Genomic DNA, 23478 nt, shown 5'->3' with positions numbered 1-23478 from the left:
GAACAAACCTGGGTTCAAACCTCAGCTTTGCCACTTACTAGCTTAACAAGACATAATTCTTAATTCCCATAGCCTCAGTTTCCTCACCTATAAAACAATAATATAGGTTATCTAGGGCTGGTGTGAGGACTAAATGAGATATGTATTTAAAATGTTTATCACAGCTCTTGGGACATAGTAAATGCTTAATATATGTGCTATTACTGCTATTATTGTTATTATTATGATTGCTATTATTATTAGTAGTAGTGATGGTGTAGGTAGTAGTACAGTCACCATACCATCACCAATATGTAAAGAAAGAGCTATTTTGAAGCCTACTCATTCAGAAGGCTGAAGATACACTGCCTCAATTTCTCTTTACTATTAGTGACTCTTATAATTAAGTAATGGCATGGACCTCTGGCTCATGAATTCCTTGTTTCCTCTTCCACAAGCCAACTGGAAATGAAAACATGAGTCATCATTAAGTTAAAACACTTATAATGTTCATAATGAAAAAATCTTTGATAAGGTGATAATATATATATCCAAAGAATTTAGATATAATAAAAATGATGAAATTATATACAGGTATATATGGTTTTTAGCTGGCTGCCTGAAAAAATTAAAGCCTTCTCGGTTTGTTCCCCTACATATTAATGCTTACACTAAGAAGCATGTATATTATGTCATTAAGATGACAAATTATTTGTTAAGACACCAGGTCTCTCAGGACACTTTAGCACCATTTATAAGGAGTGTGTGCTGAGACTGACATCTCATTATTTTCAAGTCAATTCCAAGACTTCCTGTATTATAAAGACAGAGATAAATTTGATTTTAACACTTTTTTGTTTTTTTTCATTGATTTACTAAATATATAAGACTGTGTTAAGCAACCAAACAAGGGTGGGTATCTTCAAAAGCAACCAGCTGATTCTAAGACTAAGAAACACAATTTAAAATATGATCCTAGAGGAAAAGTGCTTTTACATAAATATATTTTCAGACTCAGTTCCACCATAATTTTGAAGCTAGCCCAATATTTCAAGCATTGCAAAATGATCTTTATATGCATTTGAAATATTTATAACACCTCAATTTTCTGTTATTAAAGCTAAATTGCACTACAGAAATATATTATTGAAGAAGCTAAACTTTATTAGCCTTCTATGTTTATTTCTTAAATTTCCTCCAAGCAACATTAAAACCAAAGAAATTGCTTACAACTTCCACACACGCTATCTTTGTTCTTCCTGAAGCCTCTAGAGAACCCTAGAAATTCTAATTAGAATTAGCAGTTATAACCTACATATTTTATTATTTATTTCAAGTTTAGTTAATATTAACCATCATTACTTTAATTCTTATATAATATCTCACTATTATCTATAATTACTATAGATTTTTAAGGAAAATGACATTATTATTATAGCCTTGTTGTTCATATGTCCCCAAGTATCATCAATTTGAATAATAAATAAAACTAGAACACATATGCAAATTCCAACAGTTACATGTATGATGTACAGTCCAAAGTATTGGGTGTGTTTGGGTTTTCCGTAAGATCTTACAGACAACAAACTTTTTGGCCAACCCAATACTAAGTCTTTTCCAACTGCCTCTAATATATACACTTTTTGTCATTAATCCAGAGAGCATTTTGAGATCTAGTTTGTCATACAGCATCATTATGGCTTGTAAGAAGACCCTAAATATTATAAGCATGAGGACACAGGATTTGGGAACTAGAAGAAACTGCAGAGATTAAGAATTCATACTGATCAGGATATCGTCACATCTTGTCTAGCCTACTGGTATTGATTCACAATCAAAGGTCCATCATCTATCTGTGAATTCCCATTACCTATCTGTCCTCCAAAGGCCCGCTCAATGGCTAATCATCAAATTATTGGGCACCTAGGCTTAAAGAACAAAACCCCATTTCCTCAGTGTGAAATTCACCTCACCACCTTCACTCCAAGTCCCAGCCCAACAGGCTGTGCTTTCAACACAGCGTGCACTTCACCCTCTCCATATTTTGCTAATGGTGTTCTCTGCCTAGAATGTCTTCTTTCCTTCTCTCCCTATCGAAATTTTACTTAAATTTCAAGGCCCAGAACAAATTATACCACCTCTGGGATCTCCATTTGCCCTAGTCAAAATTAACTGTTTCCCTTTTGTGCTCCTTTGGCTTCTTAAAAATATCTAGGTTAACATTTAATAAAAATTGACTAAGTGGAGTATATCTCTTTCTCTCTCCCTGACTAGATGAGTTCCCTGGTGCAAAGACAAGACCTTATTCATTTATCTCCCTCCTATTTAGTATAAGACCTTGCACATAGTGTGTACCCAACAAATACAAATTAAATGAAATGAGAGATACATTCTCTCCTAAGACGGAAATATTCTGGATTATAATAGGAAATTTAGAATAATTTTCTCTACAACTCTAAGAATAAGTGATTCAAATAGAAAGTATAATTTGATGGTACTTTCCCATATTAAACATTTACACATTTAAATATTATAGGTATCAGAACTAGCCTATTTTAAAACTTCTTTCTATTTAGCAATCTGAAGCAACTATAAACTCCTAAGAGAAACATTTTCTTGAAACACAGACCAGTAATGCTTTACAATGCACTTAGGGAGAACAGAGACACGAGCTTTCCAAACTCCTTGCAGGAGGAGGAAATTCTCAGAGGTTTTGGAACACTGGGTCTAAGAGTTTTGGAAATAGGTCTTAGAAACAACGAGTATGTTGCTCCTTCCAGAACACAGCTGCATGAGTGGCAAACAGCAGCAGAATAGGGGAAAAAGTGGTGCCCTGAAGCTAGGAAAGCCAGGGCAGTGTGGTTTGAGTTGCCTGGAGCCAGAGCCTCCAGCTGATTTCTTACTGATCCTGCCACCTATTGACCAAATTATGAATCAAGGCACTGCAAGTGACAAGGAACTTCAGCTGTTAGAGTTAAGATCAATCAATACTTATCAAAACAAATGGAAGTTTGCATCATTCAAATTTGTTTTGGCTATGTTATGGAATATGCTATGATGCTGAACTGTTCCTGTAAATGTCCCTTCAGAAATAAATCTTAGTAAAAGTAATGGTACTGAAAGGTGCTCCTGACCTAATTTGGACTCATATTCAAAATTAGGAAAGTAGAAGTAGTAGTAGTATCACATAGAAAATTCAGAGAATCAGAGTTAAGAGGAATGGAAATGCAGAATTCTCAGTAGTGAGTATGTGAGAGCCTTTACATGACTTTGGTTTTACTTGGCTTTGATTATGTTTTAGCAGCCAGAGTAAGAATGGTTTCTACTCTAACTGACTAGCTTTGCCATGTGCGGCTCAGAAGAGCATGGAAGTCTCTTGCTGAATTAACATTTGTAATAAGTGTCAATAACTAAAACAAAACATACACAAACACACACACAGCATCATGTTAAATGAAAGGGAAAGGGGAATTGATAATTTATTGAGTGCCTGCTATATCAAGCACCATGCTGGGTGCTTTAAATATATAACCTTACTTAACTCTCATACTTCTAGTTAAACATTAGTCTTTCTCATTTTATAGATGAGAAAATTCAGTCGCAGAGGTTACTAGTATCACAGCTGAAATACAAGAATGTATGACTCCATTTCCTCTGGGCTTTTCCCACTATACCACACTACCTTGAGAAACTCTCTAATGGATTTTATACTGACTTCCATGTCTCAAACTCCACTTTCTTCATTTGTAAAATAGAGTTTGGCTTAATCACTTCTAAGGTCCAGACAGACTCTGAAATTTTATGAAACCTATAATTCTTATGGGACTCAATACAAATATAACAATAAGTAAAAGAACAAATGCTCAACACGAAATGTGCAAATAACTGGAGGAAGCTGTTCACAGAAAAAGAGGTTAAAATTGCCTTTGAATAGAAGGAAAGCTACTCAACCTCACTCCTAATTTAAGGAGTAAAAATTATAACATGGATGATTTACCATTTCACCTCTGAGATAGGCAAAGTTTGTAGGGAAACAGATACTCATATGTATTTTAGATGTAACACTATAAATGGACACAAACTCTTTGGAAGGAAATTTGGTAATATCTATCAAAATTATAAATACAGACAGCATTTTATCCAGGAATTTCACTTCTAAAATTTATCCTACAGATAGATCCTATGTGCACAAACGTATATGTAGATACACTTTCGCCGAAGCATTGCTTGAAATAGCAAAAGGCTGGAAATAATCTAAATATCCATCAATAGGGGACAGGTTAAATAAATTCAGATAGGCCCATACCAAAGAATTCCATGCAATGTGTAAAAAGAACAAAGTAGATAAACACAAACTACTATGGAATAATATCCAAGTATATAAAGTGAAAACAGAAAGAAGTAAAAAACAAAAAATGATATATACACATATGCTTCTAGAGGCATAGACTATTTCTAGGAGGCAATGTGGGAAATCAGTAAGAATGGTTTCTCTAGGGAAGAAGCTGTAAGTCTGCGACTGAAGGGATATGCTTACCACGCATCTTTTTATTATTATTATTATTAATACCTTGATATAAGCATGTTTTACTTTTTCAATTTAAAAAAAGTGATTATAATAAATAGTAATCTCTGGAGTCCTTGAAGAATCCTTTAAATGTGAAGTCTAGTAGAGCAAATAAGGGGAAAAAAAGACTTCAATGGCAGGAATTTTCTTAAATGTCAAAATTCTTCAGAATACTCTAATCACACCAGATTTCTGTATGGGTGTGAGCTTCAATCTACAAGGAACAATAAATACAGTACAAGTACCTCCAGTGCGCAAGATAAGCTAGAAGGGCTGAAAAGGAATAATTTTCACCTCTCTCTCTCTCACTCTCTCTCTCTCTCTGAATCTTCCAAAATTCACATTCTCACATTCTAAGGCATGCTGTGACAAATCAGACAAATGAATGGTAAAGGTGCTAATTCCAAGGGCATGGGCGTGTGGAATATATCAATTTCTTAGTTGTAAAGACTCACTCAGGCTGAAAAAACTCCTATGCTTAAGTAAGCTATCAATTCTGTGATAGTTAGTAAAATAGTATTGTTAAAATGAAATACCAAAAATTCACAAACCACAATGATTAATTATGAGATTGAGAAGTTACCTATATAGTACCAAAATTATGTGTGAAATTCAAAAGTGGTTAAGGATCTAACCATAAAGAAGGCACTCAATTATCAAATCAGTAAAATATACTTATTAGGTACCAGATTTTGATATTATTCCAGACAATCTGCTTATAGAAAAAAACTATCAAATTTCCAAAAAAAACCAAATGGATTAGTACAAATGTAAAACTACATAAGCATGATGGCACCAATCTTACTCCAATTACATTATTTTCTCTTATATGGTGAATCAACAGATTCATCCCCTCTGCTTCTCAGTAAAAATGACAACTTTACAATAGAGGAGTATAAGTTACATATTAAACAATAAAAATAAAACCCATATTTTCAGGTGAATAGTAACATTTATGCAAAATAAATTTAACAGGAAAAAAGCTATCCTTCTTTCGTTGCTAGGTAAAATACAGTTAATACGTCAATCTAATTATGTTTGACTCTGCCCAAAAAATTATACATGTACACATTACTAGAAATTTTTAGCAAAGCACTGAATTCAATATATCAGAACAAGAACTCTATATTAAAAAATAAAATATACCTTTTATCTGGGTAGCGAAATTCAGTGCCAATTTTGCAAAGAGATCTGGATTTTCAAACTTCTCCTCCTTAACTTTCAACCAGAAACAGTTCTCAGACAATTCTTTGGGTTCAATCTGAAACAAAAGTAACAAAGATAAGTTTCTAAATTATTACTTCATATTTAATTTTTCAAAGAATTCACTTTCACCAAGGTTGAATGATATTACCTTTATTCATCTATCTACTAAATCAATTTTAGGATCTATCAAAACAACACTTTTTAAGTAAACATTCATTGGGAAAGTCATAGACTTCTACTGGTGTACAGAAAAATACACAACAGCAATAGGCCATGTAGCAAATTACATTTTAAAAAATCTTCTACTGGAAGGAATCTTATAAATAATTTAGTAAATCCCTCCCCCCAGCTTACATACCTTCTTCTTGCTCCTGGATTTTTAACAATGGGGAAACTGAGATTCAGAAAAGTAAATTTCCCATGGTTGCAGAAAATAACCATAATAACTGACACTTACATACCTCCTAAAATGTGTCAGGTACTCTTTTAAGTGATTTCACACATTAACTCATCTCATCTAATCCTCACAATAATCCTTTGAAGTAGGACCTGTTATTATCTCCATGTTAAAGATGAGGAAACCGAGCCCCAGGAAGTCTGAGTGGCTGCCCAAGCTAGTAAATGGCGAAGATGGCTTTCAAATCCAGGCAGTGTAGCTCCACAGAATTGTGCTCTCAGCCACTACACTGAAACCCAATATTAGAACTGTGCATTTTCCAGTACATATCATGATGCTTTGTGATATGTAAGTGCCATTACACTATATGCTTAATTGCTAAATTAACATATCATTACATTTACACACACAGATAACTAGGCCAGCAGCTTCTGGGTCCTATAGTTTGGTTGATTGTGCCTAACAAAAAATAACTACATTCCAAAAACATTTATACCTCATTTACTCTTATGAGCAAAGCATAAGTATATGCTTAATTTTAAAACTGATTTAACCATTATTCTGGTCAAACCAATTTAATATGTAGATATTGTCAGATATCACTGTAACTATGTTCTTGGAATAGACATTTACCCAAATGGTGGCCTGGGTAATTGTATTTTCATTAGATTAGTTCCCAGTGAATGTGGACTGTGTCAATCTTGATAATAAGCTTTTTATAAGACATGTTATTTGATAATAATAAAGCAAAATAACATTCAAGAGAAAAATCTTTCACACATCATATAAAAAAACAATTAGTTTATGTCTCTACTGAATACTGTCAGCGATTCCACACTATCTGAAAGTTTAAAACTAAAAAAAAACTAATAATTTTCTAAGAAAAAATAACTAAGATAAAAAGGCCCATTAGGGCTTCCCTGGTGGTGCAGTGGTTGAGAATCTGCCTGCCAATGCAGGGTACACGGGTTCGAGCCCTGATCTGGGAAGATCCCACATGCCGCGGAGCAACTGGGCCCGAGAGCCACAATTACTGAGCCTGCGCATCTGGAGCCTGTGCTCCGCAACAAGAGGCCGTGATAGTGAGAGGCCCGCGCACCGCGATGAGGAGTGTCCCCTGCTTGCCACAACTAGAGAAAGCCCTCGCACAGAAACGAAGACCCAACACAGCCATAAATAAAAATAAATAAATAAATTTTTTTTAAAAAAGGCCCATTAATACAAAGATTATATTTAAGAATGTTATAGCAATTAAAATTAACATTGGTAAAAGAATCAAAATTATTTTTCATATACTATTCTCTAAAACCACTTTCACTTTGATTTTCCTTTTGTCGTCTATGTTAATTTCAAGCTGTCTGTGGAGTTTCCAATTCTCCAGCTATGAAAGATGAACATAAGATGGTGAACTCACAAGTGAAAGCAAAACAATCAGTGGTCATGTTCTCAATTATTGTATCATACTTATAAGTAGCAATACCGTCATTCACACATTAATGAGCAACTATGACTAGACAAAGCCATAAAGCTACAGTCATAGTATTACCTTTGACCAATTGATCCTCTTCATGGACACCTCAGGTTTATATATTTTTTTATGCTTCATTCCATATGGCAGATCAAGTGTTCCCGGAGGAGGAGGAGGAACTCCTCCAAGGGGAGGTGGTGGAGGAGGTCCCCCAAACAAAGGCAGTGGTGATGCTATTCCATGTACCCCAGGTAAAGGAGGTGGAGGAGGAGGGGGACCTCCTCTGGGTAGAGGTGGTGCTGGTGGAGGTGGGGGCGGGGGTGGCCCAGCACCTGGCAATGGAGGTGGTAGAGGAGGGCCTGGAATTCCTGTTGAACCTGAGAGTCCATGTCCCTGAAATATAAAATAACCCAATGCTTATTTAAATGCTTACAGTAAAGTATAGTAGCAAAGAAAACTTATCAGTAGACATTTGTGGTTGGGTTAAGATTTATTTAATTTAGCAACATCTAAGGGCTTAAGAATACATGAAAAAGACTTGCATAGATTTTTGATAAGCATTCTAAACCCTGGATAATGACTAACTCTGCTCATATACTAAGGCTAGGAAAGTTGGCATGCTCAAAGATTTTGTGAAACACTCCTCCAAAATAATGAAAACTTACCTTTCATTATAAATATATGCAAAGAAGAAGTACTGTATATGGCTTGGGCCTGTTAAGACTAGTTGGTATGAATACAAGATGATTAATACAAAATAACTGATTTAATTCCCTTGGGGCCGATTAGCTTTACACGAAGAGTCTGTCTCATAGCACCAGTAGCTTAGCTATCTTCTAATACCAAGAATTAATGCTAAGTAACATCCATTGCATAATAATACAGATTTATCAATGTTTTTACATCTATTATTTCTTTTCATCCTTATTATAACCCTATAATGTAGGTTGGGTATTTTTATCTCACCGCTTATAGATGAGGAAACTGTAACTGCAAAGAGGTTCAATGACTAACCAAAGGTTGCACAGTCTGAAATATGATTAAGATTTACCTGTGGTTCTTCTCATATCTAAGGCAGTCCTCTTTCCACTACAACAGACTAGCTCCTAACGAATGGGTGTCAGTTGCCTTGAGTGGAATTAATTACAGCTTGCAGTACGAGCAGATTATAACTTATTTCTCCCACCAGAAAGGAACTTCAAGCTCATTCTCTAATAATGATGGATGACAGCTGACGGAGATCACTGCATTCCATATTGCCCACTTTTTGATTATTAATCTGGACCTGTTTCTTTAAACCATTACTGATGACAATGGTTTACTTTCCAAAATGAAAATGAATATGAAAGTGAGTTTGTTAATTATAAACATTCCTAAGAAAGTCCTACAAATGAACACGTATCTTCTGTAATTGAGATACGACATTAGACTAACTGAATGAGAAGTTTAAAACTATTAACATGTCTTGGTATAGTGTTATTTTTATTTGGGGAGAAACTCTTCTAATCTTTACTAATACGAATTTCCTCCAAGGACTACTTAATTGAACTAAACAAACTTAGAATTATCTTTACATAATAAATAAGTGGAGGCCTATTTTTGAAACAATCAATTTAAAGGATTGACCCATTTACAAGAATGTTAAAAATTAACAATCACAGGTAAACAGCATCACAGAAATGTTTCTCCTAATATTCAATGCACATTGTCCACAAATATTTTATTCACACATATGAATGTTTATGTGTGTATATACATATATACAACTAAAGTGTTTATACACTTAAATGACAATCCTCTCCTGGAATGCAATCCCCTCCTGAGATTAGGAAGAAGGATAGGATTAAAATATGCAAATTCTTTCTATTTTATTTTTAATGCAGCAAAACTATAGAAAATAGTCTGATTTTTCCAATCTTTATTGAGATAGCAAAGAAATTCTGAGGAAAATTAAAATAATTTTTCTGAAAAGTTCAGTAAATTAGTAATTTACCCTACAAGTTTTGTATATAAATGGACTTGTTTAATAATTTGAAAGGTAAAATGTGTATCCCATTTTTTGTATTAATTGACAGCAAAATGAAAGTAATACTTGCTTGTAAACATAAAATTTTGCCTCTATGAGACCATGTTTATGATATAAAACTTGTGTAACCACAAAAATGCTATTACTTTAAAATAGGACTTTTTACTCAAGTTAAATAGATATTTTACAAATTGAATAAAAATCTCAAATGCCACCAGCCTTAAAATCAAATCATATCAGCCCTTTTCTTCCCTCCTATGAACAATTAGGAATGGAACAATTAAATGAGACCACAATAGAGTATTGAGAATTGAATACGGCAAATGGACCATTTACTATTTGACACAATTTGGGGTGCACTAGAAAGTAATGTGTGACTCTGCACTTTTCCAGATCCGTTGATAATAAATAAGCAACTACGCAATTAAATGGTAAGGCCCTGTGCTAGGTGCAGTAGGGACTTTAATAAGAGTAAGCACAGGAAGTAAAGACATTATCCTCAAAGTGTTTATGCTGCAGGGGAAGGATAAAGCAGGCACACAACCAAATATGATAGGAGTGGTCTACAAAAGTGATATAAAAGTTCAAAGAAATTCCCAGAGTTTTGGGGGATGCTTTCCAAAGGATGTTATACTGAGCTGATACTTAAAGGAGATGTTTCATTGGCACAGAGGAGCAAGGGAGGGCGTTTCTGAGAGAGAATAACCTAAGTCAGCATTTCTCAACTAAGTTCCATGAACAAACTCTTCTGCAGGAGATGTTAATAGGTGGTCTGAGATAAAGGGTTCTGTGGCTAAATGAGTTTGAGAAAGCTGTAGGAAAAAGAGTTTGACAGGTTTCTTTAATGTAGGCCATCTCAGACCCTTTAGTATGCTAATGAGAATGATGAATCTCCAAGAGGAGAATTTCAAGCGTACCAAATTTATTGGACTATGGAATGCTTTCCTCATGAAAAACCTATTAGCATCTCTGTAACTAATGTCTGGGAAATGCTGGCTGAAGGAAAAGTGTGGAGACAGTAAATTCTACATGTGAAGGGAGGAGGAAAGGTGACTTAGCTGCAACAGAGGCTGGAGTTAGGGGAGCAGAGACGAGGCTGCAAAGGGGAGATAAGGGAGCCCGGTATAGAAGGCCTTCAAATTCCCGGTAAGGAGATTTTTTCTTTAATCCTGAATGCAACAGGCAACCATTGAACATATTAAAGCCTGGAGTGACAATAATCAGGGCAGTGTTTTAAGAAGATTAATTTGCAACTGACATAAAGCATGAATCTGAAGAGGAAGAGACTATAGGCACGGCGGAAAGTTCGGAAACTACTGTAATATTCCAGGCAGGATGGAATGAGAGAGTGGCCCTGGGGGGTTCAGGGTTTTGATACAAAGGGAAAAAAAGAGGAAGAACTGACATAAAACAGTGACCAACTTAATAATCTATCAGGAGGCAGGGCGGGGAAAAGGCCAGGACAACTCCAGCTTCACAATAAAAAAAAAATTGGTGGTAAAATTTAAACAAATAAGAATGGAGACCAAGCTGGTTTGAGGACAGAGAAGTGACCACAAATAATGGGTTTGATTTCAACATGCAGCAGGACCTGCCCATGCGGAGATCTAATCAAGAGCTGGAAATAGATGACAAACCCAGGGGACTTGACACCTATTAAAAGGTGATATTTGAATTTATGATATTGGATGGGATATTAGTGCAAGGACATACAAAGAAAAAAGAGCAGAGGACAGAACACTGGGGAATGTCATCATTTGGAGGATGAAAACAAAGAGAAACTGAGTTCTGAGACATGTAGAAAACGAAGTCAGATGACACAAAAAAGAGAGATTGAGTGAAAAGAAATTATCAAATATTACAGATAAGTGAAAGAGGCTAAGGGTAGGAAAAGGCCACTGCATTGGGTAATGTGGAGTTCACTGTTGACTTCTGAAGTCACTTTTCAGTAGATTGACAGAAACAGACCTAGCCAATCAACAAACACCCTACTGGGCATCTATGAGGCTAAGAACTAATCTTATGTTTCTTTATATTCATTTAAAAAATATGTTGTGTTGAGAGTATGTAATCAGCTCTAAAATTTAGACACCATGATTAAGATTTTAAGTGTATATGGGGGGTTTTCATCATAGGGAATGTAGGTGGAAATATAAAGTTTATAGATTTTGAAATTATGGTAGTCGAGATTTAAAGAGATCTCAAAAAGCTTTAAGGAGCATTTCCACATTCCCTTTGAAAGAAAATACTATGCATCCAATTTTTCAAATCATCATGAAAATTTCACCTCAAGAAAGAGTTTTGCTTGTGTAATACATTCCATTAAAAATATTCAGGGCAGTTTATGCAACGAATGCCGTATTTTTATCCAAACATTAAAATGATTTATTGTCCTGGAAAATCAAATCTGTAGTTATTTCAAGTAAACTGGCAAACTACCAGAAAGTCTGCTTCTGGTCACATTTTTCCCTCCATCTAACAAGATAGTTTTCTACCTTTGAACTCAATGTGACATGACACAAAGTCTGTATCTTGTTTCATTACCTGGGTTCGAAGTTGTTGGATTTCTGTTTCAAGCTCTTTGATTTTTTCTTCTCTTTTTTGAAGCTCAGCTTGAGCTTCCTGTCGAGCTGTGAATTCTTCATCGAACTGCAATGATCACCACCATAAATGTACACTTAATAATACAGTTTTGAGAAAGCCTTAAACAGCAATATGTATTAAATAAGTGGAGTGTCTTTTGCTTCTTAAATTTCCTGGGCCACTCAGAAAATCAGAGCTCTTGATTATTTTATGGCAATTGAGCACCTCCGTGGGGATGGGGTGGTAGTAAAGAAGAACTATGTCCCCAGCCCAAGGAAAAAAAACCCATTTTCACTTCTGAAAAAAAAATACTAAACAGAATTTTAAAAGGGTGGACTAAGAAGGATCTCTTCATATATAATGGACATTTTTGTTGTTTTGTTATTGAAAGTTATGTTTTAGAATTAATCATGGTTTTTTTTTAATGTTTCATCCCATACTTTTAAGTTTATTTAATTAGAAAATGAAACCTAAAAATTAGGAATCAAGCAGTTCAACTCTTTAAAACTATATTTAATCTTGAAAAGAGACTGTACTTTTAGAACGCTCAAATGGATGTACATTAATACAAATCAGACTATTTTTATTATAATCTTAATTGTCTAGCATTCAAAAAGTGAATCTGTCAAAATCTGACAGTAGAATGATATATGCTCTAATGGCATCTCATTCAGATGGTTAACCAAAACACTTGTATAAAACGTCTTAAGAGGGAAAATGAGAGGTTAAATTACAGTGTGCTAAGCCAAAGAGACCATCAGAATGGTGACTATCCATTTACTGCATCCTGCCCAGCACTTACCTCAGTCAGGTGAATACCGCTCATGTCCAGCTATAGAACATTTGCCCTTTATTGTCACTGTCACTTCAAGTTATTTTAGAAGACTATACATTATTCCAACAATGTTATTTATGTTTTTAAAAGTGATATATCTTACTGCCAAAAACTGCCTTTAGAGTTTGTGGAACAAGGAAAAAGTGTGTTTACTGTTAATAAATATTCCTCCTTATAGTAGACTTGACTTTTGGAAATTATAAAATGCCATTCAGATCCAGTCTGAAGAAAGAGTGGGTGAGCAAAGTGGATAATAGTGTTTGAGTCAAACCTGCAATACTTAATTCTTTTATTCATCTCTACTTGAGTCCTGGGAAAATGTCCCACAGAGGTTGGTCCAAATCGTTTCTAATCTCTTTACATTTCAAACTTACCCTTATCCTTCAGTATCAGCAAATGACCTTGTTTCCTAGGTCACTGAGAAGATGGAGCTTTTTTGACTTCACTAGTATCCATGTTAAGATTGATCTGATTCTGGGTCTTCCCTGGTGGCGCAGTGGTTAAGACCCGGTCTCCCAATGCAGGGGGCCTGGGTTCAATCCCTGGTCAGGTAACTAGATCCCACATGCATGTCTCAACTAAGATTTCGCATGCCACAAATAAGGAGGCCATGAGCCACAATTAAGGAGCCTGCCTGCCACAACAAAGAAGCCCCCCTGCCACAACTAAGGAGCCCACCTACCGCAACTAAGACCCAGAGCAACCGAATAAATAAATAAATATTTTTTAAAAAATTGATCTGATTCTATACTCCCAGCCTCCTTGCCAGAGTTATCTTCTCCTGTGTGCTTCTCAAGCATGCTGTCCACACAAGCACACTACAATTTTGCTCTACAAATGGTTTATTAGTACACTTGCAGAGAGGCACACAAGGCTTCTGCTTGTAATTTAAAACGATCTTAATCTGTAAACCCATAAAGTAGGAATCAGAGAAGCCTGAGATATGTGAGCTGGAAGACTTCTTACAAGTCCACTAATGTTATTCTCTCCTTTTAAGGATGAAAAAATTAAGATCCAAGGAGAGTAAGTGGCTTAAAGTCACAGCTAATTAGCAGAAACACTGAGATCACATCTTACAACTACCGCTTCTCATTCTAGCTGCCCCCCTTCATTTTCCTTTTTCTTTTTTTTTTTTACTACTTTATTCTGCCTCTTAAAATCACCCAGAATAAGAGAAGGCACACAGATAACCACTGGGAGACCATACATGTTTTCATTCTAAATGTTGGCGAGGAGAATAAAGCATCAAACACTGAAATTTCTTTTTTATTATTTCAGGACTCCTTTTCCAATAATAGATGCTTACAGAAATTTTTACCAGATAGATCATCACAATTTGCTCCAGTCTTGTGGTATCTAATCACAGTGCCAGAGAAAAAGAGATCCTAAGATTTTCAAAGGGAATTTCAAATGTGCTACTTAAAACAAGAACATTAGAAATATAAAGGTCTACTAATCGAAAAGTGTACAGTTTCCTTCACCAATAAAAATGACGGCTTCACACAAACATTTTATGCACAAGCTCTTAAAATCTATTCTAGTAACAGAAAGAGCAAAAACATTTCTTCAGATGCCCTGAAGTAACTTCAGTAATACTCTGTAATTTCTAGAGTGATAGCAAAAGTGATTATCTGATCTCCAAGGTAAGTCATAACTTTGAAGAGACAGCAATATGTAAGCACTTTATCTTGCTGTCAAAAGACTCAAAACTGTAGAGCTTTTAGACTTGAGCTTCAATCCTTCTCCTTCCACCAACAGGAGAGAAATACTATACTAATGCTTTATAGGGTCTAAAACCAAACAGTGCCACTTTCGGTAGAAGCTCATAAAATTGTAGCTATGCTTTCATGAAACAAGGAAAAGACCATCTGAGATCTAAATAAAATTCAGATATTCATAAAGTTGGCACTTACATAAGGCATTACACAAAGAAAGGGGAACCTCAAATTCCACCAAGACTACATACATGGAGTAGCAGCATCAGTTTAAAAATGGTAATTACAAAATTCAAAGAAGGTAAGTCTAAGCAGAGAGAGACAAAGAGAAAGAAAATATTGCATCATTCTGTTTCTATCAATAGCACTGATTTAAAGAACATAACAGATAAGACTAGCTAAACATCTCCACAGTTCTCCAAGGAGCTACCTACTGTTAAGTGAGAGCTGCAGGAAAGCAATGGGGGAATGTGTTTTGGTTGACCATTTCAAACTATATGCTTCCAGCAACCTAATTTTATTTCATTTATCACTTTAGTAGAATATGATTAGTGTTCTTCTTCCGTAATGGATTAAAGGTGATGAGCAGGGAACAGTAGCAACCTTATCTTATCGGGAAAGAAATCAATATTCTGTGGTGGTGCCTGAATCCAGAAACATAAAGAACTATATAACTGAAATAACATTTATAAGCCCTCGTATAAGGAAACAAGGTAGAATATGTATTGTGATTAGATTTTACATTTCATAATTACGGCCAGTATTTGATAAGTCTTACCTTCTTTGAAAATTCTGCTGCTTTTTGTTCACTTTCTTCAACTTTTGCCTTGTTCACACAAGAATCTATTAAGATTGAGGAAAAAATGATTCGAAATTATTGCATTGGATCACTAGGCAAATGACGGCTGCCAGCCTATAATTCTACTATGTAAACTATCATTTTTATGTCAATTGCTGTTAGAGGGAAATTGACCTATACTGCACGTAAAACATAAACTACCAGGTTTCTTTTCTATACTAACTGAATTCAATGATAGTATTGTTGAGGCACAAAACCAAGCATCCAAGAATATATTTGACTCAATCATCATCATTTTAAAGGTATTCCATTATTTACCAACTTTAACAATTATAGAACTCTTTAAAAATTTTTTGTAGTTTATTATGGGTGGAGAAGTGCCAAAGAATCTATGCTATGCTTAAGATTATTAAAGATCAGGGACTTCCCTGGTGGTCCAGTGGTAAAGAATCCGCCTTACAAAGCAGGGGACTCGGGTCCGATCCCTCGTCAGGGAACTAAGATCCCACATGCTGCAGGGCAACTAAGCCCGCACACCACAACTACTGAGCTCCTGCACCTCAGCTAGAGCCCGCATGCCGCAAACGACAGAGCCCACGTGCTCTGGAACCCACGCGCCACAACTAAAGAGCCAACGTGCCCTGGAGTCTGTACGCCACAACGAGAGAAAAGAAAACCTGCATGCCACAACTCGAGAGAAGCCCACGCGATGCAACGAAGAGCCCGTGCCACAACGAAGAGCCTGTGCCACAACGAAAGATCCCGCATGCCTCAACGAAGATCCCGCATGCCACAACTAAGACCCGATGCAGCCAAAAATTTTTAAAAATAAAATAATTTTTTAAAAAAATCAACAAGCTCATCTTAAAATATCATATTAAAAAAAAAAGATTATTAAGGATCAAAATGGCCCTTAAAATAAAGCTACAGGGGAAGATACAATAACATTCATTAATTCAGGCTTCCTAAAGAAAGATTTCACTTGAACAACTTCTAAACAGGGGCAGAATATAGTATTACGTAAATAAGAAAACAAACATCAAACTTCCCAGGTCTAATCAAACACTCCAAAATATAAATAAGTGAAGAACCTCTTTTGGGAAAGATTCTCAATACTGTATATACAGTCTATTCTGTATACCTATACCTAGCCATCCTATACCTATTTATTTACCTAAAAGAAATGAAAGCATATGTCAATAACCAGAATTGTATGTGAATGCTCATAGCAGCTTTATTTATAATAGCTAAAACCAAGAAATAATCCAAATGTCCATCAACAAGTAAATGTATAAACAGATTGTGCTATATCAATATACCGTAAAAGTACTCAGTTATGAAAACGAATGATACATGCCAATACCACAACACAAATGAACCTCAAAATAATTATGCTGAATGAAAAAAGCCAGCAAAGAAAGTACATGCTGTATGTTTCCATTTACATAAAATTTTCGAAAATAAAACTAGTCTATACCAAGAGAAAGCAGATCGGTGATTGTCTCACGATGGGGAGAAGGGGGAGGCATGGGAAGAAGACTACAAATGAGAATGCAGAAATTTTAGGGGGTGGCAGAGATGCTTATTATCTTTTTTAAAAATTTTATTTATTTTCTTATACAGCAGGTGCTGATCAATTATCCATTTTATACATATTAGTGTATACATGTCAATCCCAATCTCCCAATTCATCACACCACCACCACCACCCCGGCACTTTCCCCACCTGGTGTCCATACGTTTGTTCTCTACATCTGTGTCTCAATTTCTGCCCTACAAACCGGTTCATCTGTACCATTTTTCTAGGTTCCACATATATGCGTTAATATATATTTGTTTTTCTCTTTCTGACTTACTTCACTTTGTATGACAGTCTCTAGATCCATCCACGTCTCTACAAATGACCCAATTTCATTCCTTTTTATGGCCGAGTAATATTTCATTGTATATATACACATACCACATTTCTTTATGCATTCGTCTGTCAATGGGCATTTACGTTGCTTCCATGACCTGGCTATCGTAAATAGTGCTTCAGTGAAAATTGGGGTGCATGTGTCTTTTTGAATTATGGTTTTCTCTGGGTATATGCCCAGTAGTGGGATTGCCGGGTCATATGGTAATTCTATTTTTAGTTTTTTAAGGAACCTCCATACTGTTCTCCATAGTGGCTGTATCAATTTACATTCCCACCAACAGTGCAAGGGGGTTCGCTTTTCTGCACACACTCTCCAGCATTTGTTGTTTGTAGATTTTCTGATGATGCCCATTCTAACTGGTGTGAGGTGATACCTCATTGTAGTTTTGATTTGCATTTCTCTAATAATTAGTGATGTTGACCAGCTTTTCATGTGCTTCTTGGTCATTTGCATGTCTTCTTTGGAGAAATGTGTATTTAAGTCTTCTGCCCATTTTTTGATTGGGTTGTTTGTATTTTTAATATTGAGCTGCATGTGCTGTATATATATCTTGGACAATACTCCATTGTCCATTGATTTGTTTGCAAATATTTTCTCTCATTCTGAGGGTTGACTTTTCATCTTGTTTATAGTTTGCTTTGCAAAAGCTTTTAAGTTTCATTAGGTCCCATTTGTTTATTTTTGTTTTTATTTCCATTACTCTAGGAGGTGGATCAAAAAAGATCTTGCTGTGATATACGTCAAAGAGTGTTCTTCCTATGTTTTCCTCTAAGAGTTTTATAGTGTCCACTCTTACACTTAGGTCTCTAATCAATTTTGAGTTTATTTCTGCGTATGGTGTAACAAAGTGTTCTAATTTCATTCTTTTACATGTAGCTGTCCAGTTTTCCCAGCACCACTTATTGAAGACACTGTGTTTTCTCCATTGTATATCCTTGCCTCCTTTGTCATAGATTAGTTAACCATAGGTGTGTGGGTTTTTCTCTGGGCTTTATATCCTGTTCCATTGATCTATATTTCTCTTTTTGTGCCAGTACCATAATCTCTTGATTACTGTAGCTTTGTAGTATAGTCTGAAGTTAGGGAGTCTGATTCCTCCAGCTCCATTTTTTTCCCTCAACACTGCTTTGGCTATTCGGGGTCTTCTGTGTCTCCATACAAATTTTAAGATTTTTTTCTTCTAGTTCTGTAAAAAACGCCATTGGTAATTTGATAGGGATTGCATTCAATCTGTAGATTGCTTTGGGTAGTATAGTCATTTTCACAATATTCATTCTTCCAATCCAAGAACATGGTATATCTCTCCATCTGCTGCTATCATCTTTAATTTCTTTCATCAGTGCCTTATAGTTTTCTGCATACAGGTCTTTTGTCTCCCTAAGTAGGTTTATTCCTAGGTATTTTATTCTTTTTGTTGCAATGGTAAATTGGAATGTATCCTTAAATTCTTTCAGATTTTTCATCATTAGTGTATAGGAATGCAAGAGATTTCTGTGCATTAATTTTGTATTCCGCTACTTTACCAAATTCATTGATTAGCTCTAGTAGTTTTCTGGTGGCATCTTTAGGATTCTCTATGTACAGTATCAGATCATCTGCAAACACTGACTGTTTTGCTTCTTCTTTTCCAGTTTGTTTTCCTTTTACTTCTTTTTTTCTCTGATTACCATAGCTAAGACTTCCAAAACTATCTCGAATAATAGTGGCAAGAGTGGACATCCTTGTCTTGTTCCTGATCTTACAGGAAATGCTTTCAGTTTTTCACCACTGAGAATGATGTTAGCTGTGGGTTTCTCATATATGGCTTTTATTATGTTGAGGTAGGTTCCCTCTATGCCCACTTTCTGGAGAGTTTTTATCAAAAATGGGTGTTGAATTTTGTCAAAAGCTTTTTCTGCATCTATTGAGATGATCATATACTTTTTATTCTTCAATTTGTTAATATGGTGTATCACATTGATTGATTTGCATGTATTGAAGAATCCTTGCATCCCTGGGATAAATCCCACTTGATCATGCTGTATGATCCTTTTAGTGTGGTGTTGGATTCTGTATGCTAGTATTTCGTTGAGGATTTTTGCATCTATATTCATCAGTGATATTGGTCTGTAATTTTCTTTTTTTGTAGTATTTTTGTCTGGTTTTGGTATCAGGGTGATGCTGGCCTCATAGAATGAGTTTGGAAGTGTTCCTTCCTCTGCATATTTCTGGAGGAGTTTGAGAAGGATGGGTGTTAGCTCTTCTCTAAATGTTTGATAGAATTCACCTGTGAAGCCATCTGGTCCTGGACTTTTGTTTGTTGGAAGATTTTTAATCACAGTTTCAATTTCATTACTTGTGATTGGTCTGTTCATATTTTCTATTTCTTCCTGCTTCAGTCTTGGAAAGTTATACCTTGCTAAGAATTTGTCCATTTCTTCCAGGTTGTCCATTTTATAGGAATAGAGTTGCTTGTAGTAGTCTCTTAGGACGCTTTGTATTTCTGAGGTGCCTGTTGTAACGTCCCCTTTTTCATTTCTAATTTTCTTGATTTGAGTCCTCTCCCTCTTTTTCTTGACGAGTCTGGCTAATAGTTTATCAATTTTGTTTATCTTCTCAAAGAACCAGCCTTTAGTTTTATTGATCTTTGCTACTGTTTTCTTTGTCTCTGTTTCATTTATTTCTGCTCTGATCTTTATGATTTCTTTCCTTCTACCAAATTTGGGTTTTCTTTGTTCTTCTTTCTCTAGTTCCTTTAGGTGTAAGGTTAGATTGTTTACTTGAGAATTTACTTGTTTCTTGAGGTAGGCTTGTATTGCTATAAACTGGCCTCGTAGAACTGCTTTTGCTGCATCCCATAGGTTTCGGACCATCGTGTTTTGGTTGTTATTTGTCTCTAGGTATTTTTTGATTTCCTCTTTGATTTCTTCAGTGATCTCTTCGTTATTTAGTAACGTATTGTTTAACCTCCATGTGTTTGTGTTTTTTACGTTTTTTTCCCTGTAACTGATTTCTAATCTCATAGCATTGTAGTCAGAAAAGATGCTTGATATGATTTCAATTTTCTTAAATTTACTGAGGCTTGATTTGTGACCCAAGATGTGATCTATCCTGGAAAATGTTCTGTGCGCACTTGAGAAGAAATTGTAATCTGCTGTTTTTGGTTGGAATTTCTTATAAATATCAATTAAATCTACCTGGTCTACTGTGTCATTTAAAACTTGTGTTTCCTTATTAATTTTCTGTTTGGATGATCTGTCCATTGGTGTAAGTGAGGTGTTAAAGTCCCCCACTATTGTTGTGTTACTGTTGATTTCCTCTTTTATAGCTGTTAGCAGTTGCCTTATGCATTGAGGTGCTCCTATGTTGGGTGCATATATATTTATAATTGTTATATCTTCTTCTTGGATTGATCCCTTGACCATTATGTAGTGTCCTTCCTTGTTTCTTGTAACATTCTTTATTTTAAAGTCTATTTTATCTGATATGAATATTGCTACTCCAGCATTCTTTTGATTTCCATTTGCATGGAATATCTTTTTCCATCCCCTCAACTTCAGTCTGTATGTGTCCCTAGGTCGGAAGTGGGTCTCCTATAGACAGCATACGTATGGGTCTTGTTTTTGTATCCATTCAGTGAGCCTGGGTCATTTGGTTGGAGCATTTAATCCATTAACATTTAAGGTAATTATTGATATGTATGTTCCTATTACCATTTTCTTAATTGTTTCAGGCTTGTTTTTGTAGGTCCTTTTCTTCTCTTGTGTTTACCACTTAGAGAAGTTCCTTTAGCATTTGTTGTAGAGCTGGTTTGGTGGTGCTGAATTCTCTTAGCTTTTGCTTGTCCGTAAAGCTTTTGATTTCTCCGTCGAATCTGAATGAGATCCTTGCCGGTTAGAGTAATCTTGGTTGTAGGTCTTCCCTTTCATCACTTTAAATATGTCATGCCATTCCCTTCTGGCTTGAAGAGTTTCTGCTGAGAAATCAGCTGTTAACCTTATGGGAGTTCCCTTGTATGTTATTTGTCGTTTTTCCCTTTTTGCTTTCAATAATTTTTCCCTGTCTTTTATTTTTGTCAATTTGATTACTATGTGTCTCGGCGTGTTTCTCCTTGGGTTTATCCTGTATGGGACTCTCTGCGCTTCCTGGACTTGGGTGGCTATTTCCTTTCCCGTGTTAGGGAAGTTTTCGACTATAATCTCTTCAAATATTTTCTCTGGCCCTTTCTCTCTCTCTTCTCCTTCTGGGACCCCTATAATGTGAATGTTGTTGCGTTTAATGTTGTCCCAGAGGTCTCTTAGGCTGTCTTCATTTCTTTTCATTCTTTTTTCTTTAGTCTGTTCCGCAGCAGTGAATTCCACCATTCTGTCTTCCAGGTCACTTATCTGTTCTTCTGCCTCAGTTATTCTGCTACTGATTCCTTCTAGTGTAGTTTTCACTTCAGTTATTGTATTGTTCATCTCTGTTTGTTTGTTCTTTAATTCTTCTAGGTGTTTGTTCTTTAATTCTTCTAGGTCTTTGTTACACATTTCTTGCATCTTCTCCATCTTTGCCTCCATTTTTTTTCTGAGGTCCTGAATCATCTTCACTGTCATTATTCTGAATTATATTTCTGGAAGGTTGCCTATCTCAACTTCATCTAGTTGTTTTCTGGGGTTTTATCTTGTTCCTTCATTTGGTACATAGCCCTCTGCCTTTTCATCTTGTCTATCTTTCTGTGAATGTGCTTCTTTTTCCACAGGCTGCAGGATTGTAGATTTTCTTGCTTCTGCTTTCTGCCCTCTGGTGGATGAGGCTATCTAAGGGGCTGGTGCAAGTTCCCTGATGGTAGGGACTGGTGGTGGGTAGAGCTGACTGTTGCTCTGGTGGGCAGAGCTCAGTAAAACTGTAATCTGCTTGTCTGCTGATGGGTGGGGCTGGGTTTCCTCCCTGTTGGTTGTTTGGCCTGAGGCGGCCCAACACTGGAGCACACCTGGGCTCTTTGGTGGGGCTAACGGCAGACTCTGGGAGGGCTCACGCCAAGGAGTACTTCCTAGAACTTCTGCTGCCAGTGTCCTTGTCCTCATGGTGAGACACAGCCACCCCCCGCCTCTGCAGGAGAGCCTCCAACACTAGCAGGTAGGTCTGGTTTAGTTTCCTATGGGGTCACTGCTCCTTCCCCTGGCTCCCAATGCGCACACTACTTTGTGTGTGCCCTCCAAGAGTGGAGTCTCTCTTTCCCCCAATCCTGTTGAAGTCCTGCAATCAAATCCTGCTAGCCTTCAAAGTCTGATTCTCTAGGAATTCTTCCTCCTGTTGCTGGACCCCCAGGTTGGGAAGCCTAACGTGGGCCTCAGAACCTTCACTCCAGTGGGTGGACTTCTGCGATATAAGTGTTCTCCAGTTTGTGAGTCACCCACCAAGTAGTTATAGGATTTGATTTTAATGTGGTTGCGCCCCTCCTACTGTCTCATTGTGGCTTCTCCTTTGTCTTTGGATGTGGGGTATCTTTTTGGTGAGTTCCAGTGTCTTGCTGTCGATGATTGTTCAGCAGTTAGTTGTGATTCCGGTGCTCTCGCAAGAGGGAGTGAGAGCACGTCCTTCTACTCTGCCATCTTGAGATGCTTATTATCTTGACTGTGATGATGGTTTTAAAGGTAGACACAAATATCAAAATTTATCAAATTTTATACTTTAAATGTAGGTCACTTTTCTTATATCACGTATACCGCAATAAAGATTTTTCTTTGCTGTAAAGAACTATGTGGCTGGAATAAGGTTACTAAGGAAGAAATTGGGAAATGATGAGATCAAAGGGGGGCCATATCTGTGCAGTACTGGCACTGGTAGGTAAATCATTTTGATTAAAATTTCATTGGGAGAGGGACCTTGAAGATGGCTGAGGAGTAAGATGTGGAGATCACCTTCCTCCCGACAAATACATCAAAAGTACATCTACATGTGGAACAATGCCTACAGAACACCTACTGAACGTTGGCAGAAGACCTCAGACTTCCCAAAAAGCA

The 23478-nt window shown here is 36.2% G+C and overlaps 1 protein-coding gene across 7 annotated transcripts in view; it reads right to left on the bottom strand.

The window, feature by feature from the left end:
- The window catches only part of DIAPH2 (diaphanous related formin 2), an 860940-nt gene that overhangs the window by 568094 nt on the left and 269368 nt on the right, over positions 1 to 23478 (bottom strand). For all 7 annotated transcript variants that reach the window (XM_082377063.1, XM_082377064.1, XM_082377062.1 and 4 more), the window contains 4 exons: positions 15555 to 15619; positions 12188 to 12292; positions 7696 to 8010; positions 5693 to 5807 (listed from right to left, as the gene is read on the bottom strand). In XM_082377063.1, coding sequence (XP_082233189.1) covers positions 5693 to 5807; positions 7696 to 8010; positions 12188 to 12292; positions 15555 to 15619 — 600 coding nt within the window. The remainder of the gene's footprint in view (positions 1 to 5692; positions 5808 to 7695; positions 8011 to 12187; positions 12293 to 15554; positions 15620 to 23478) is intronic.

This window comes from Balaenoptera borealis (genome assembly GCF_965194805.1).
Source record: "Balaenoptera borealis genome assembly, chromosome: X".
Classification (NCBI taxonomy): Eukaryota; Metazoa; Chordata; class Mammalia; order Artiodactyla; family Balaenopteridae; genus Balaenoptera; species Balaenoptera borealis.
Note: the sequence above shows the minus strand (reverse complement) of the source record. Positions and strands in the feature narration are given on the sequence as shown.